Below are 14,997 nucleotides of genomic sequence, written 5' to 3' on the forward strand. Positions count from 1 at the left end.
TGCAGCACAATATTAACGAGCCCTTACCTGCCCCAACGCCTTACTTTCAGCACTTTGGGCTGCAGCACAATATTAACGAGCCCCTACCTGCCCCAAGGCCTTACTTTCAGCACTTTGGGCTGCAGCACGATATTAACGAGCCCTTACCTGCCCCAAGGCCTTACTTTCAGCACTTTGGGCTGCAGCACAATATTAACGAGCCCCTACCTGCCCCAAGGCCTTACTTTCAGCACTTTGGGCTGCAGCACAATATTAACGAGCCCCTACCTGCCCCAAGGCCTTACTTTCAGCACTTTGGGCTGCAGCACAATATTAACGAGCCCCTACCTGCCCCAAGGCCTTACTTTCAGCACTTTGGGCTGCAGCACAATATTAACGAGCCCTTACCTGCCCCAAGGCCTTACTTTCAGCACTTTGGGCTGCAGCACAATAGTAACGAGCCCCTACCTGCCCCAAGGCCTTACTTTCAGCACTTTGGGCTGCAGCACAATATTAACGAGCCCTTACCTGCCCCAAGGCCTTACTTTCAGCACTTTGGGCTGCAGCACAATATTAACGAGCCCTTACCTGCCCCAAGGCCTTACTTTCAGCACTTTGGGCTGCAGCACAATGTTAACGAGCCCCTACCTGCCCCAAGGCCTTACTTTCAGCACTTTGGGCTGCAGCACAATATTAACGAGCCCTTACCTGCCCCAAGGCCTTACTTTCAGCACTTTGGGCTGCAGCACAATATTAACGAGCCCCTACCTGCCCCAAGGCCTTACTTTCAGCACTTTGGAAACACTAGAGATGAATGGACTACTACCTGGCTGCTCCAATGCTTGTCTGCTAGAGTGTGTTTGACTGGGGTTTCGATGCTGTTAGCATGGTAATGTGGTGAAAGGTGGAGAGAGTGTATTGCACCCTCCAATTATCAGGTTGAGGTATCTTCAGTATGGTGTAAAAAAATATAGTTGTATATTATGTCCTCGCGCTGCCATCTAAATATCTTAATATATTTCTTCATAGCATGGGACTGAAGTTAGGCTGAGGCTGTCACTGTTTTCATCCCAGTAGTGACACAATTTTTTTTGTAAGCCCCTCACATAGCCAGCATTAGATTGCCATTGGAACCAGGTCTCTGAGAGAGAGAATCAGAGCGCGAGAGAGGTCACACCATGAATCTGTAATGTTATTGGATTTCGACTGGGTCAAGACCGCATCAAAATGTTGACCTACACACTAATCCGACCTGGCATACCTGTGCCTAGTTCGGCATGTGCATTCATTTATGGTTTGTTTTACGGGCTTACCTCTGTCTCAGGTGTAATATATGTATGTATGAGAGCCCAAGGTTAATGCTTAAGATAAGATGGGGTCAAAGATTGGTTGATTTGGTTCAGATGTGTTGTATGGTAGGAAAACTATATACCATATCTTTTCAACACCATCACTGGCTGATGGTTGTCAGTGCTTTGACATTCAGTGCTTTGACACTGTCCCTGTCACTACTGGAGATGAGAACTGAGATGTGATATTTACAGTACAATATTACATGTAAAAAATATTACATGCCTGTTCATCTGGTCATACAGCCATGAAGTACAATGTTCATGATTATCCTCATATGAGGCACAATTTATGTAGGAGAGAGAGAGAGACAGTGTGTGAGTGTAACGCTAGTCTATGTCGTCCTCCTCATCGGACGAGGAGAGGCAAGAAGGATCGGACCAATATGCAGAGTGGTTAGTTTCCATGGTAATTTAATAACACAAAAACAATATGCGATACAAAATAACAAAATGAAACTACCGTTACAGTCCCGTGTGGCGAAACACTAACAAGGAACAAACACCCACAAACCACACGTGAAACCCCGGCTGCCTAAGTATGATTCTCAATCAGGGACAACGATTGACAGCTGCCTCTGATTGAGAATCATACCAGGCCGAACACAAAATCCCAACATAGAAAATCACACATAGAAAACCCACCCAACTCACGCCCTGACCATACTAAATACATACAAAACAAGGGAAAACAGGTCAGGAACGTGACAGAGAGCGAGAGAGAAATACAGACATTGAGAGAGAACAACAGAAAGAAAGAAAGAAAGAAAGAAAGAAAGAAAGAAAGAAAGAAAGAAAGAAAGAAAGAAAGAAAGAAAGAGAACAACAGAGAGAGAGAGAGAGAACAACAGAAAAAGAGAGAGAAACACGGTGAGAGAGAGAAACACAGAGAGCAGAGAGAGAGAGAAACACAGAGAGCAGAGAGAGAGAGAAACACAGAGAGCAGAGAGAGAGAGAAACACAAAGAGAGCAGAGAGAGAGAGAAACACAAAGAGAGCAGAGAGAGAGAGAAAGAGAGAGAGAGAAACATAGTCAGCAATAGATAGAGAGACAGAAATAGAGAGAAAGACAGAAACAGAGAGAGAGAAAGACATAAACAGAGAGGTTAAGAGCGAGAGAGAGAGAACAACAGAAAGAAAGAACAGCAGAAAGAAAGAAAGAAAGAAAGAAAGAGAGAACAACAGAAAGAAAGAAAGAAAGAAAGAAAGAAAGAAAGTGAGAGAGAGAGGAAAGAGAGAGATGTATTGATCTCTGTCTGTCAATTCCTAGTCAGTGTAGCTGCAGGAGGGGGAGTGTCAGGAATCCCCCGCCAGGAAAAACAAATCACATCGCCCCGGTGATGAATGTGGCATTCCCTTGATCCGCTGGCTCTGCCATCTGGCCGGGCTGACTCTGGGACGACACTGTATATCCGACTCATGCACAGCAAATTAAATTTACATTTGGACGACTTTCCCAGGCAGGCCTCACTGAGCCTCACCGAGAACAGATGTAGTAAAAAACAAAACAACCCGGGCCTCTCCCTTTCTCTCTCTGCCACAAACCTCTGAACAGTTCTGCTAGCTACTTAAAGACTCGTGCGTTAGGTCATGTTAGAAATGTTATGGATGACATTAGACAAAGAAATCATCAAGCTCAAATATACCAAAAACTTCAACTCTTTCTCTGCCACAACTCTCTAAGCAGAGCAAGGTTGGCTCATCTTGATCTACAGCACGGGAGGTTGGTGGCACCTTAATTGGGGAGGACGGGCTCATCGTAATTACTGGAGAGGAATCAGTGTAATGCAGGGGTGGGCAACTCCAGTCCTCCAGGGCCTGATTGGTGTCACACTTTTTCTCCTTCCCTAGCAAACACAGCTGATTAATCACATTGCATTCTAAACTGAAGATCATGATTAGGTGATTATTGGAGTCAGGTGTGTTAGCTGGGGCTGGGGCAAAACTGGGACACCAATCAGGCCCTTGAGAACTGGAATTGCCCACCACTGGGTATCAAATACATAAAACACATAGTTTCCATGTGTTTGATGCCATTGCATTCGCTCCATTCCAGCCACTATGATGAGCTGTTCTCCCCTCAGCAACCTCCACTGAACTACAGTGTATGTGTCTGGTCTGCTAGCTACTTAAAGATCGTATGAACATGGTTTGTTGATCTATATTCGTCTGGTCTGGTCTGCTAGCTACTTAAAGATCGTATGAACATGGTTTGTTGATCTATATTCGTCTGGTCTGGTCTGCTAGCTACTTAAAGATCATATGAACACGGTTTGTTGATCTATTTTCAACAGGTCTAATCTACTACTTGACTTGAAGACATGTGGGTGAGGTCATGTTTGATATGTTATAAATTACATTACAGTGACAAAGAAAACACATTATGGAAGAGAATTGGACAGTGATCGATGACACACCTGTAATTTGCTAGGCATAGATCGATGCTAATCTAACCAGCTGTGTTCGGTTCCTATTGTCATGTATAACCTAAAGGGAACATTTCTAGATTAACAACCAGTATTACACCCTCGGTTGGTTGAAATCCTATGTTCAATCCATTCTTTTTTTATACTTTCACATATTTCTTCACTTCATAGCAGTGCTCTGTATTGCTTTGGATCTGATTTGGTAGTTCGTATCACAATAACCTGAATACCGTTGAAGTAAGTGGAACCTTGATATCTAACTAGCTTGTCAAATGGCAGGTGTACAGAGAACCAATAAGCAGAAGCCTCCACCACATCCACAGCCCAAGGCTAACCCTGCAGGTAAACCTTCCTAACAGGGTTCTGTAAGAGACGAACAGTACATTAAAACGAGGAACTGTAGACAGAGCCTGCTGTGAGCCTGCTGTGAGCCTGCTGCTGCCATATGCGCACACACACACGCATATATACGCACACACACGCGCACACATACAGACACACAAACACACATACCGTACGCACACACGCACACATACAGACACACACACATACTGTACACACACTTACTGTACACACACACACACATACTGTACACACACATACATACATTACACACACATACATACATTACACACACACAGTGGATTCTGAAAGTATTCAGACCACTTCACTTTTTCTACATTTTGTTACGTTACAGCCTTATTCTAAAATGAATTAAATGGTGTTTTTTCCTCAACAATCTACACACAATACCCCATAATGACAAAGCAAAAACAGGTTTTTAGAAATGTTTGCAAATTTCTCAAATAAAAGATACATAAATATCACATTTACAAAAGTATTCAGACCCTTTACTCAATACTTTGTTGAAGCACCTTTGCCAGTGATTACAGCATCAAGTCTTCATGGGTATGACACTACAAGCTTGGCACACCTGTATTTGGAGTTTCTCCCATTCTTCTCTGCAGCTCCTCTCAAGCTCTGCCATCTCCAGAGATGTTTGATCGGGTTCAAGTGCGGGCTCTGACTGGGCAACTCAAGGACATTCAGAGACTTGTCCTGAAGCCACTCCTGCGTTGTCTTGGCTATGCTGTCATTGCCCTGTTGGAAGGTGAACCTTCGCCCCAGTCTGAGGTCCTGAGCGCTCTGGAGCAGGTTTTCATTAAGGATCTCTCTGTACTTTGCTCTGTTCTTCTTTCCCTTGATCCTGATTAGTCTCCCAGTCCCTGAAAAACATCCCCAGAGCATGATTCTGCCACCACCATGCTTCACCGTAGGGATGGTATTGGCCTGTTTTCCTCCAAACGTGACGCTTGCCATTCAAGCCAAAAAGTTTGCACTTGGTTTCATCAGACAAGAGAAACTTGTTTCTCATGGTCTGAAAATCCTTTAAGTGAGCTTTGGCAAACTCCAAGCAGGCTGTCATGTTCCTTTTACTGAGGAGTGGCTTCCGTCTGGCCACTTTACCATAAAGGCCTGATTGGTGGAGCGCTGTAAAGATGGTTGTCCTTCTGGAAGGTTCTCCCATCTACACAGAGGAACTCTGGAGCTCTGTCAGGGTGACCATCGGGTTCTTGATCACCTCTCTGAACAGGGCTCTTCTCCCCCAATTGCTCAGTTTGGACTATAGGAAGAGTCTTGGTTGTGCCAAACTTCTTCCATTTAAGAATGATGGAGGCCACTGTGTTCTGGGTGACCTTCAATGCTGCAGACATTTTGGTACCATTCCCCAGATCCGTGCCTCGACACAATCCTGTCTCGGAGCTCTAGGGACAATTCCTTCAACCTCATGGCTTGGTTTTTGCTCTGACATGCACTGTCAACTGTGGGACCCTATATAAACAGATGTGTTTATTTCCAAATCATGTCCAATCAATTGAATTTACCACAGGTGGACTCCAATCGAGTTGTAGAAACATTTCAATGATGATCAATGGAAACAGGATGCACCTGAGCTCAATTTTGTGTCTCATAGCAAAGAGTATGAATACATATTTCAGTTTTTTATTTGTAATACATTTGCAAATATGTAAAACTGGTTTCACTTTGTTATTATAGGGTATTATGTGTAGATTGATCAGGAAAAACATTAATTTAACCCATTTTAGAATAAGGCTGTAACGTAACAACATTTTGGAAAAAGTAATGGTCTGAATTCACACACACAAACTCACACACACACTCCTTTAGAGGCCTCTGCTGTCTAACCATGCTGCCTGCCTGCTATGCCTCAAATGAAACAACCTTTACTGCAGTGGTTTGATCAGACCGCCCCGGGCTAGACTATAAAATAACTTTGCAGCATAATGTTTTACACCTCACTCACTTTTCACTTTCTACCCGGCGATAGTCGTCTATTTTTTGTTTGCCCTTTTCTCCTGATTTCCCTGAGAGTCAGTGCTGTTGTCTTTAGGTTTAGTCTGCTAGGGTGAGAGGGACCTTGGGTGTGGGACCTTGGGTGTGGAATCTTGGGTGTGGGACCTTGTGTGTGGGACCTAGGGTGTGGGACCTTGGGTGTGGGACCTAGGGTGTGGGACCTAGGGTGTGGGACCTAGGGTGTGGGACCTAGGGTGTGGGACCTAGGGTGTGGGACCTTGGGTGTGGGACCTAGGGTGTGGGACCTAGGGTGTGGGACCTAGGGTGTGGGACCTTGGGTGTGGGACCTAGGGTGTTGAACCTTGGGTGTGGGACCTAGGGTGTTGAACCTAGGGAGAGGGATGCGGTAAGTCGCGAGGGTTGAACATAGAATATAGGAACAGTGTATTACATCCCAACCTTTTTCACCAAGTTTGTTCTTAACATTGCTTGACTTTGTCAAATCTCTATTGAGCCAAACAGACAGTAAAAGGAAATGACACCTAAAATATATAATGATTTTGTAGACTTTCTTTCACAGCCAATCACAGGTTTGCTCTTTGGGCTTTCCAATCTTTTTTTAAGCTGCTACCAGTCTGTGCCCTCTAAATGTCAGTGGTGTTTGGTGATGGCACTAAACAATCCCTTGGAGGGCTATTTGTTTCAGCACACTGGCTGTTCCTCAGTATGAGCTTAGTTTGAGTTGACAATTGTTGTGAACTTTACTATCTATTGTTCCTCGATAATCAAATCTCATTTCTGTTAGGACAGTGGTGTCGCCTGGGTAGCAGTGTATTGCAGCAGCTGCTTTTGTGACCGTTAGCCGACTACAAATGTATTTGATCCCCCAGCTAAGCAGTATGAGTTTCCAGGGTTCCATTCTAATCCGTCTTTCTCTCTTGATTTCTTCAATCAAACCCTTTAGATTCTAGGGTATTGATAGTGTGATGGGTTTGGAGGTGTGGATTGGAACAGAAATCTAACGTAGTTTACTGTTAAAATGTCTCTCCTCTCCTCTCTCTCTCTCTATTCCTCATCGCTCTATTTTTCTGTTTGAGTCAGATGATTCAATTTTTATGTGTCTGTGTCCAGTATGAAGGAAGATAGAGGTAGTTTCGGGAACCAATGCTAAATATAGTTAAAACAATGACTGGAAGTCTACTGATACAGCTAGCATGCTAAAATAGTATCCATGAGTTCATCTGACTCGGGGTAAGTAGAAAAAACTGCGTAATCTCGCACTATCCCTTTAATACTATGTTGGGGTGTAAACCGTTCATGACCAGTTTGACTGAAGTTCTTCATTATTATACTGTTAAACTGCCCCTTCTCTCATTCCTAACCCTCTGTTTTTCTCTCTCTTTCCTCCAGACGACGGACGATCTGCTGGTGGCATCTGCGGAGTGTCCGAGCGATGACGAGGACATTGATCCCTGTGAGCCGAGCTCAGGTGGGTTAGGTTAGTCATCTCTTTTTATTCCTCTTCTCTCTGGGTGTCGCTGTCAGTCAGTCTCTCACCGTTCCGCCAGTCTCTTCCCTACCACCAGTTTGTCACCGCACCGCCAGTCTCTTCCCTACCACCAGTCTGTCATCGTACCGCTAGTCTCTTCCCTACCACCAGTCTGTCACCGTACCGCTAGTCTCTTCCCTACCACCAGTCTGTCATCGTACCGCTAGTCTCTTCCCTACCACCAGTCTGTCATCGTACTGCTAGTCTCTTCCCTACCACCAGTCTGTCATCGTACCGCTAGTCTCTTCCCTACCACCAGTCTGTCATCGTACCGCTAGTCTCTTCCCTACCACCAGTCTGTCATCGTACTGCTAGTCTCTTCCCTACCACCAGTCTGTCACCGTACCGCTAGTCTCTTCCCTACCACCAGTCTGTCACCGTACCGCCAGTCTGTCACCGTACCGCCAGTCTCTCACCGTACCACCAGTCTCTCACTATACCACCAGTCTCTCACACTACCGCCAGTCTGTCACCGTATCGCTAGTCTGTCACCGTCCTGCCAGTGTATCACCGTACCACCAGTCTGTCACCGTACCACCAGTCTGTCACCGTACCACCAGTCTCTCACCATACCACCAGTCTGTCACCGTACCACCAGTCTGTCACCGTCCTGCCAGTCTCTCACCGTACCACCAGTCTCTCACCATACCACCAGTCTCTCACCATACCACCAGTCTCTCACCGTACCACCAGTCTCTCACCGTACCACCAGTCTCTCATTGTACCACCAGTCTCTTTTTGTACCACCAGTCTCTCACCATACCACCAGTCTGTCACCGTACCACCAGTCTGTCACCGTACCACCAGTCTGTCACCGTACCACCAGTCTGTCACCGTACCACCAGTCTGTCACCGTACCACCAGTCTGTCACCGTACCACCAGTCTGTCACCATACCACCAGTCTGTCACCGTACCACCAGTCTGTCACCGTACCACCAGTCTCTCACCATACCACCAGTCTCTCACCGTACCACCAGTCTCTCATTGTACCACCAGTCTCTTTTTGTACCACCAGTCTCTCACCATACCACCAGTCTGTCACCGTACCACCAGTCTGTCACCGTACCACCAGTCTGTCACTGTACCACCAGTCTGTCACCATACCACCAGTCTGTCACTGTACCACCAGTCTGTCACCATACCACCAGTCTGTCACTGTACCACCAGTCTGTCACCGTACCACCAGTCTGTCACCGTACCACCAGTCTGTCACCATACCACCAGTCTGTCACCGTACCACCAGTCTCTCACCGTACCACCAGTCTCTTACCGTACCACCAGTCTCTCATTGTACCACCAGTCTCTCATTGTACCACCAGTCTCTCATTGTACCACCAGTCTCTCATTGTACCACCAGTCTGTCACCGTACCACCAGTCTCTCATTGTACCACCAGTCTCTCTTTGTACCACCAGTCTCTCATTGTACCACCAGTCTCTCACCGTACCACCAGTCTGTCACCGTACCACCAGTCTGTCACCGTACCACCAGTCTGTCACCGTACCACCAGTCTCTCACCATACCACCAGTCTGTCACCGTACCACCAGTCTGTCCCCGTACCACCAGTCTGTCACCGTCCTGCCAGTGTATCACCGTACCACCAGTCTGTCACCGTACCACCAGTCTGTCACCGTACCACCAGTCTGTCACCGTACCACCAGTCTGTCACCGTACCACCAGTCTCTTACCATACCACCAGTCTGTCACCGTACCACCAGTCTGTCACCGTACCACCAGTCTCTCACCATACCACCAGTCTGTCACCCTACCACCAGTCTGTCACCGTACCACCAGTCTGTCACCGTACCACCAGTCTGTCACCGTACCACCAGTCTGTCACCGTACCACCAGTCTGTCACCGTACCACCAGTCTGTCACCGTACCACCAGTCTGTCACCGTACCACCAGTCTGTCACCGTACCACCAGTCTGTCACCGTACCACCAGTCTGTCACCGTACCACCAGTCTGTCACCGTACCACCAGTCTCTCACCATACCACCAGTCTGTCACCGTACCACTAGTCTCTCTGTGTGTCACGATCACACTCATAGTCAGTTCACCACCAAGGTTCTTAAGGCTCTTTATTGAAGCTACTGTAGGCAGTGTTTCAAGTTTAGTGTGTCACTATCACACTCACAGTCAGTCCACTCCTCTAGGCACCAAGAAGTTAACCAGCTCACTGTGATGGAAGGTATAGTAAAGGCTTCACAAGTATTTGTGTGTCAAAGTCATGACAGTATTTTTCAAGTTACCTTAATTAAAGTCTGTGTTATTTTCTTCACGTTCACACCAGGATTGGGGTCGATTCTGTTTTGATTCAGTCAATGTTGGGAGTTCTATTCAAGTTTACTTTTTTAATTGGCTGAATTGGAATGGACTTGACCCGCAACCTTGCCTCACACCACATATGTCAAATATCAATTCATAGAAGTAAAGGCTTCAATAAGATAATGCCTAATGGTAATCATCATACTCCACAGTGATTCCTAAAGATCATATCAATGAGTGTACATAGACTGTTCTGACTTCACTTGTTCAGTAGCTAGCTAGTTGATTCATTTTTGGATTATCTCATTTGGGACAGGTGTGAATATATTCAATATTGAATAAACATAATCCTAATCATCTGATGCTTTCAAAACCGGTCTCTGGTTCCACTATAAGTGTGTATAGCTAATACATGTTTTTTTGCCTTGTAGGCTTGTTGGGTCCCAAATGTAATTAATTACAGTAAACTCATAACAGCCAGCCAGTAGGACTAGCATGCTGTTGTGTCACGTTCGCCAGCGTTTAGGAGGCGCTGATTACACATGACATCTTGAGGAGCGCTGTCATTGTTTTTGTATTGTCTCCTAGGAAAACACATAAACACACAAACACTCGCACACACAATCTCACATACTCTCGCTCACACACAAATAGACGACACGCACAGGAAAACAAACAAACACCCTCCTAACAGTAACTGTCCTCCGAGACAACACAACAACACTCTCGCCTCTCTCGTGATGAAACCAACTCTTTTCAGCCAAATGCCTTCTAGTTCAGGTTCAAGGATGCATTTACTGACAGACTATAAGTCTCCATGTTTGCGGATTCACTCTGAAAGGTGAAAAACTAAATTGTTTACTGACACCATGTTTACGGATTCACTCTGAAAGGTGAAAAACTAAATTGTTTACTGACACCATGTTTACGGATTCACTCTGAAAGGTGAAAAAACTCAATCGTTTACTGACACCATGTTTACGGATTCACTCTGAAAGGTGAAAAAACTCAATTGTTTACTGACACCATGTTTGCGGATTCACTCTGAAAGGTGAAAAAACTCAATCGTTTACTGACACCATGTTTACGGATTCACTCTGAAAGGTGAAAAAACTCAATTGTTTACTGACACCATGTTTACGGATTCACTCTGAAAGGTGAAAAAACTCAATCGTTTACTGACACCATGTTTACGGATTCACTCTGAAAGGTGAAAAAACTCAATTGTTTACTGACACCATGTTTGCGGATTCACTCTGAATGGTGAAAAAACTCAATCGTTTACTGACACCATGTTTACGGATTCACTCTGAAAGGTGAAAAAACTCAATCGTTTACTGACACCATGTTTACGGATTCACTCTGAAAGGTGAAAAAACTCAATTGTTTACTGACACCGTGTTTACGGATTCACTCTGAAAGGTGAAAAAACTCAATCGTTTACTGACACCATGTTTACGGATTCACTCTGAAAGGTGAAAAAACTCAATTGTTTACTGACACCATGTTTGCGGATTCACTCTGAAAGGTGAAAAAACTCAATCGTTTACTGACACCATGTTTACGGATTCACTCTGAAAGGTGAAAAAACTCAATTGTTTACTGACACCATGTTTACGGATTCACTCTGAAAGGTGAAAAAACTCAATCGTTTACTGACACCATGTTTACGGATTCACTCTGAAAGGTGAAAAAACTCAATTGTTTACTGACACCATGTTTACGGATTCACTCTGAAAGGTGAAAAAACTAAATTGTTTACTGACACCATGTTTACGGATTCACTCTGAAAGGTGAAAAAACTCAATCGTTTACTGACACCATGTTTGCGGATTCACTCTGAAAGGTGAAAAAACTCAATCGTTTACTGACACCATGTTTACGGATTCACTCTGAAAGGTGAAAAAACTCAATTGTTTACTGACACCATGTTTACGGATTCACTCTGAAAGGTGAAAAAACTCAATCGTTTACTGACACCATGTTTACGGATTCACTCTGAAAGGTGAAAAAACTCAATTGTTTACTGACACCATGTTTGCGGATTCACTCTGAATGGTGAAAAAACTCAATCGTTTACTGACACCATGTTTACGGATTCACTCTGAAAGGTGAAAAAACTCAATCGTTTACTGACACCATGTTTACGGATTCACTCTGAAAGGTGAAAAAACTCAATTGTTTACTGACACCGTGTTTACGGATTCACTCTGAAAGGTGAAAAAACTCAATCGTTTACTGACACCATGTTTACGGATTCACTCTGAAAGGTGAAAAAACTCAATTGTTTACTGACACCATGTTTGCGGATTCACTCTGAAAGGTGAAAAAACTCAATCGTTTACTGACACCATGTTTACGGATTCACTCTGAAAGGTGAAAAAACTCAATTGTTTACTGACACCATGTTTACGGATTCACTCTGAAAGGTGAAAAAACTCAATCGTTTACTGACACCATGTTTACGGATTCACTCTGAAAGGTGAAAAAACTCAATTGTTTACTGACACCATGTTTACGGATTCACTCTGAAAGGTGAAAAAACTAAATTGTTTACTGACACCATGTTTACGGATTCACTCTGAAAGGTGAAAAAACTCAATCGTTTACTGACACCATGTTTACGGATTCACTCTGAAAGGTGAAAAAACTCAATTGTTTACTGACACCATGTTTACGGATTCACTCTGAAAGGTGAAAAAACTCAATTGTTTACTGACACCATGTTTACCGATTCACTCTGAAAGGTGAAGAAACTCAATCTGATTGCTTGACTAGCAATAATAGCTACATTCTGAAAGCTTTGTGCTAACATAAAGTATCCCAGCAAAAATAAGTCGTTTTGAAAATATTTCTCATAAAAGACCTTCTAACCTCAATGCCAGGTACAGTAGACAATTTGTAAACAAATTGAAAGCATTTCTCTGTTTACTTTCTGGTACAGCTTCTAGGGAAGGAGGCTTTGAGGTACCGCTTGCTGACACAATTTGATTTATCAATCTTAAACAACATATTGAATTGCAGAATATCTACATTTCTTAAGAAGTGAAATGCAAGTTCTGTAATCATACAAACAGATACAGTAAAACCTTCTAGACAACACTATAATCCAGCTTTTTAATCATGTATTGCTAAATGTTAACTTATGCTACATAAACACAGTGCATATTCTACATACAGTATAACCACATTTCTCCTACTAGTCTGTGGTAAAATGTGTATGCTTATAATGTTCCTATTTCCCTGGAATTGAATCTACCCACCTTGCCACAGATAGCAGGTGACCCTGGTGCTTTTCTAATGGGCACCGAGTGGATGGAGAGAAAGGGAGAGGTCCAGACGTAAGGCCTTAGCTCTCTCTGTATCGATCTGTATGCAGTAATAAAGCCAGAACTAAATGAATGTCTACCCCACAGCACTCTCAGACTACTGTCTGTCTGTCTCTTGTACATCCAGGCTGTCCATCTGTCTGTATAGGTGTAGTCTGTTGTACCAGTACTTGTCTGTTAGGCTACGTACTAATGATCTAATACCCAGTGTTCATACATATATCACAGTCCAGGCTGGACACATCTAGACTGCTCGTATAGCCAAGGAGACTGTTCCATGTTAGATCTGCTTACCTTAGTCAAGAGAGCAATGCAATGAGATGTTTATTTTGTATTTTATTTAACTAGGCAATTCAGTTAAGAACAAATTCTTATTTACAATGACGGCCTACCCCGGCCAAACCCTAATCCGGACGACGCTGGGCCAATTGTGCGCCGCCCTATGGGACTCCCAATCACGGCCGGTTGTGATACAGCGTGGTGATGCCTTGGTGATGCGTGGTGATGCCTTTAGCACTGAGATGCAGTGCCTTAGACCGCTGCGTCACTCGGGAGCCCAAAATGAGAGAGATGAGTACATTAACCAAGTCAATTAGTTAGCATTACAGGTTTGCATGTACCACATCATCTCATAGTTTAGTGAGCATTGCAGCATCGTCTCTATCTCTGACAAGGTGATCTGTCAAAGGAAAGAGTGTGCTCCTGTGTGGATGCTTTAGAGGCACACACTGCTTCCCCGAACAGAATATCCTAGGTATCCTTCCTTTCCCTCTCTTGCTAGCGAGGGGAGATTTGACACCGGTTCTGCTGGGCTCCCCTGGTGACAGCTGTCTAACACCACATCCTGATTAATATCTGCGTTCAGGGCCATTCACACACTTGGAGGAGCGCTCAGCACTGGATCTGTGACAGTGCAGCCAGCCAACCGTGAAGGACTGGATCCTCTGTCACTGATGCAGTGTGGGACAGTTTCTCAGGTTACTGTTACTGTACTGTCCCACTCCTTGCTATGGTGCATTCCTTGGTTCTCTATGGTGCTATGCTCTCCTTGGTTCTCTATGGTGCTATGTTCTCCTTGGTTCTCTATGGTGCTATGCTTTCCTTGTTTCTCTATGGTGGTATGTTCTCCTTGGTTCTCTATGGTGCTATGCTCTCCTTGGCTCTCTATGGTGCTATGCTCTCCTTGGCTATGTTCTCCTTGGTTCTCTATGGTGCTATGCTCTCCTTGGTTCTCTATGGTGCTATGTTCTCCTTGGTTCTCTATGGTGCTATATTCTCCTTGGTTCTCTATGGTGCTATGCTCTCCTTAGCTCTCTATGGTGCTATGCTCTCCTTGGTTCTCTATGGTGCTATGCTCTCCTTGGCTCTCTAAAGTGCTATGCTCTCCTTGGCTCTCTATGGTGCTATGCTCTCCTTGGCTATCTATTCTGAAAGGTGAAAAAACTAAATTGTTTACTGACAGACTATAAGTCTCCATGGTATGCTATGCTATGTTCTCCTTGGCTATCTACGGTGCTATGTTCTCCTTGGCTATCTACGGTGCTATGTTCTCCTTGGCTATCTACGGTGCTATGTTCTCCTTGGCTATCTATGGTGCTATGTTCTCCTTAGCTCTCTATGGTGCTATGTTCTCCTTGGCTATCTATGGTGCTATGTTCTCCTTGGCTATCTATGGTGCTATGCTCTCCTTGGTTCTCTATGGTGCTATGCTCTCCTTGGTTCTCTATGGTGCTATGTTCTCCTTGGTTCTCTATGGTGCTATATTCTCCTTGGTTCTCTA

General features: G+C 44.5%; 1 protein-coding gene across 1 annotated transcript in view; it reads left to right on the forward strand.

The window, feature by feature from the left end:
• Positions 1–14,997, forward strand: part of LOC129828462 (neurexin-1a-beta-like) — a gene marked incomplete at its 5' end in the record, with an annotated part of 106,387 nt that overhangs the window by 69,907 nt on the left and 21,483 nt on the right. Inside the window, one exon of the mRNA XM_055889496.1 lies at positions 7,480–7,558. Within this exon, the coding sequence (XP_055745471.1) occupies positions 7,480–7,558 (79 nt within the window). The remainder of the gene's footprint in view (positions 1–7,479; positions 7,559–14,997) is intronic.

Source organism: Salvelinus fontinalis, chromosome 30, assembly GCF_029448725.1.
Source record: "Salvelinus fontinalis isolate EN_2023a chromosome 30, ASM2944872v1, whole genome shotgun sequence".
NCBI lineage: Eukaryota > Metazoa > Chordata > Actinopteri > Salmoniformes > Salmonidae > Salvelinus > Salvelinus fontinalis.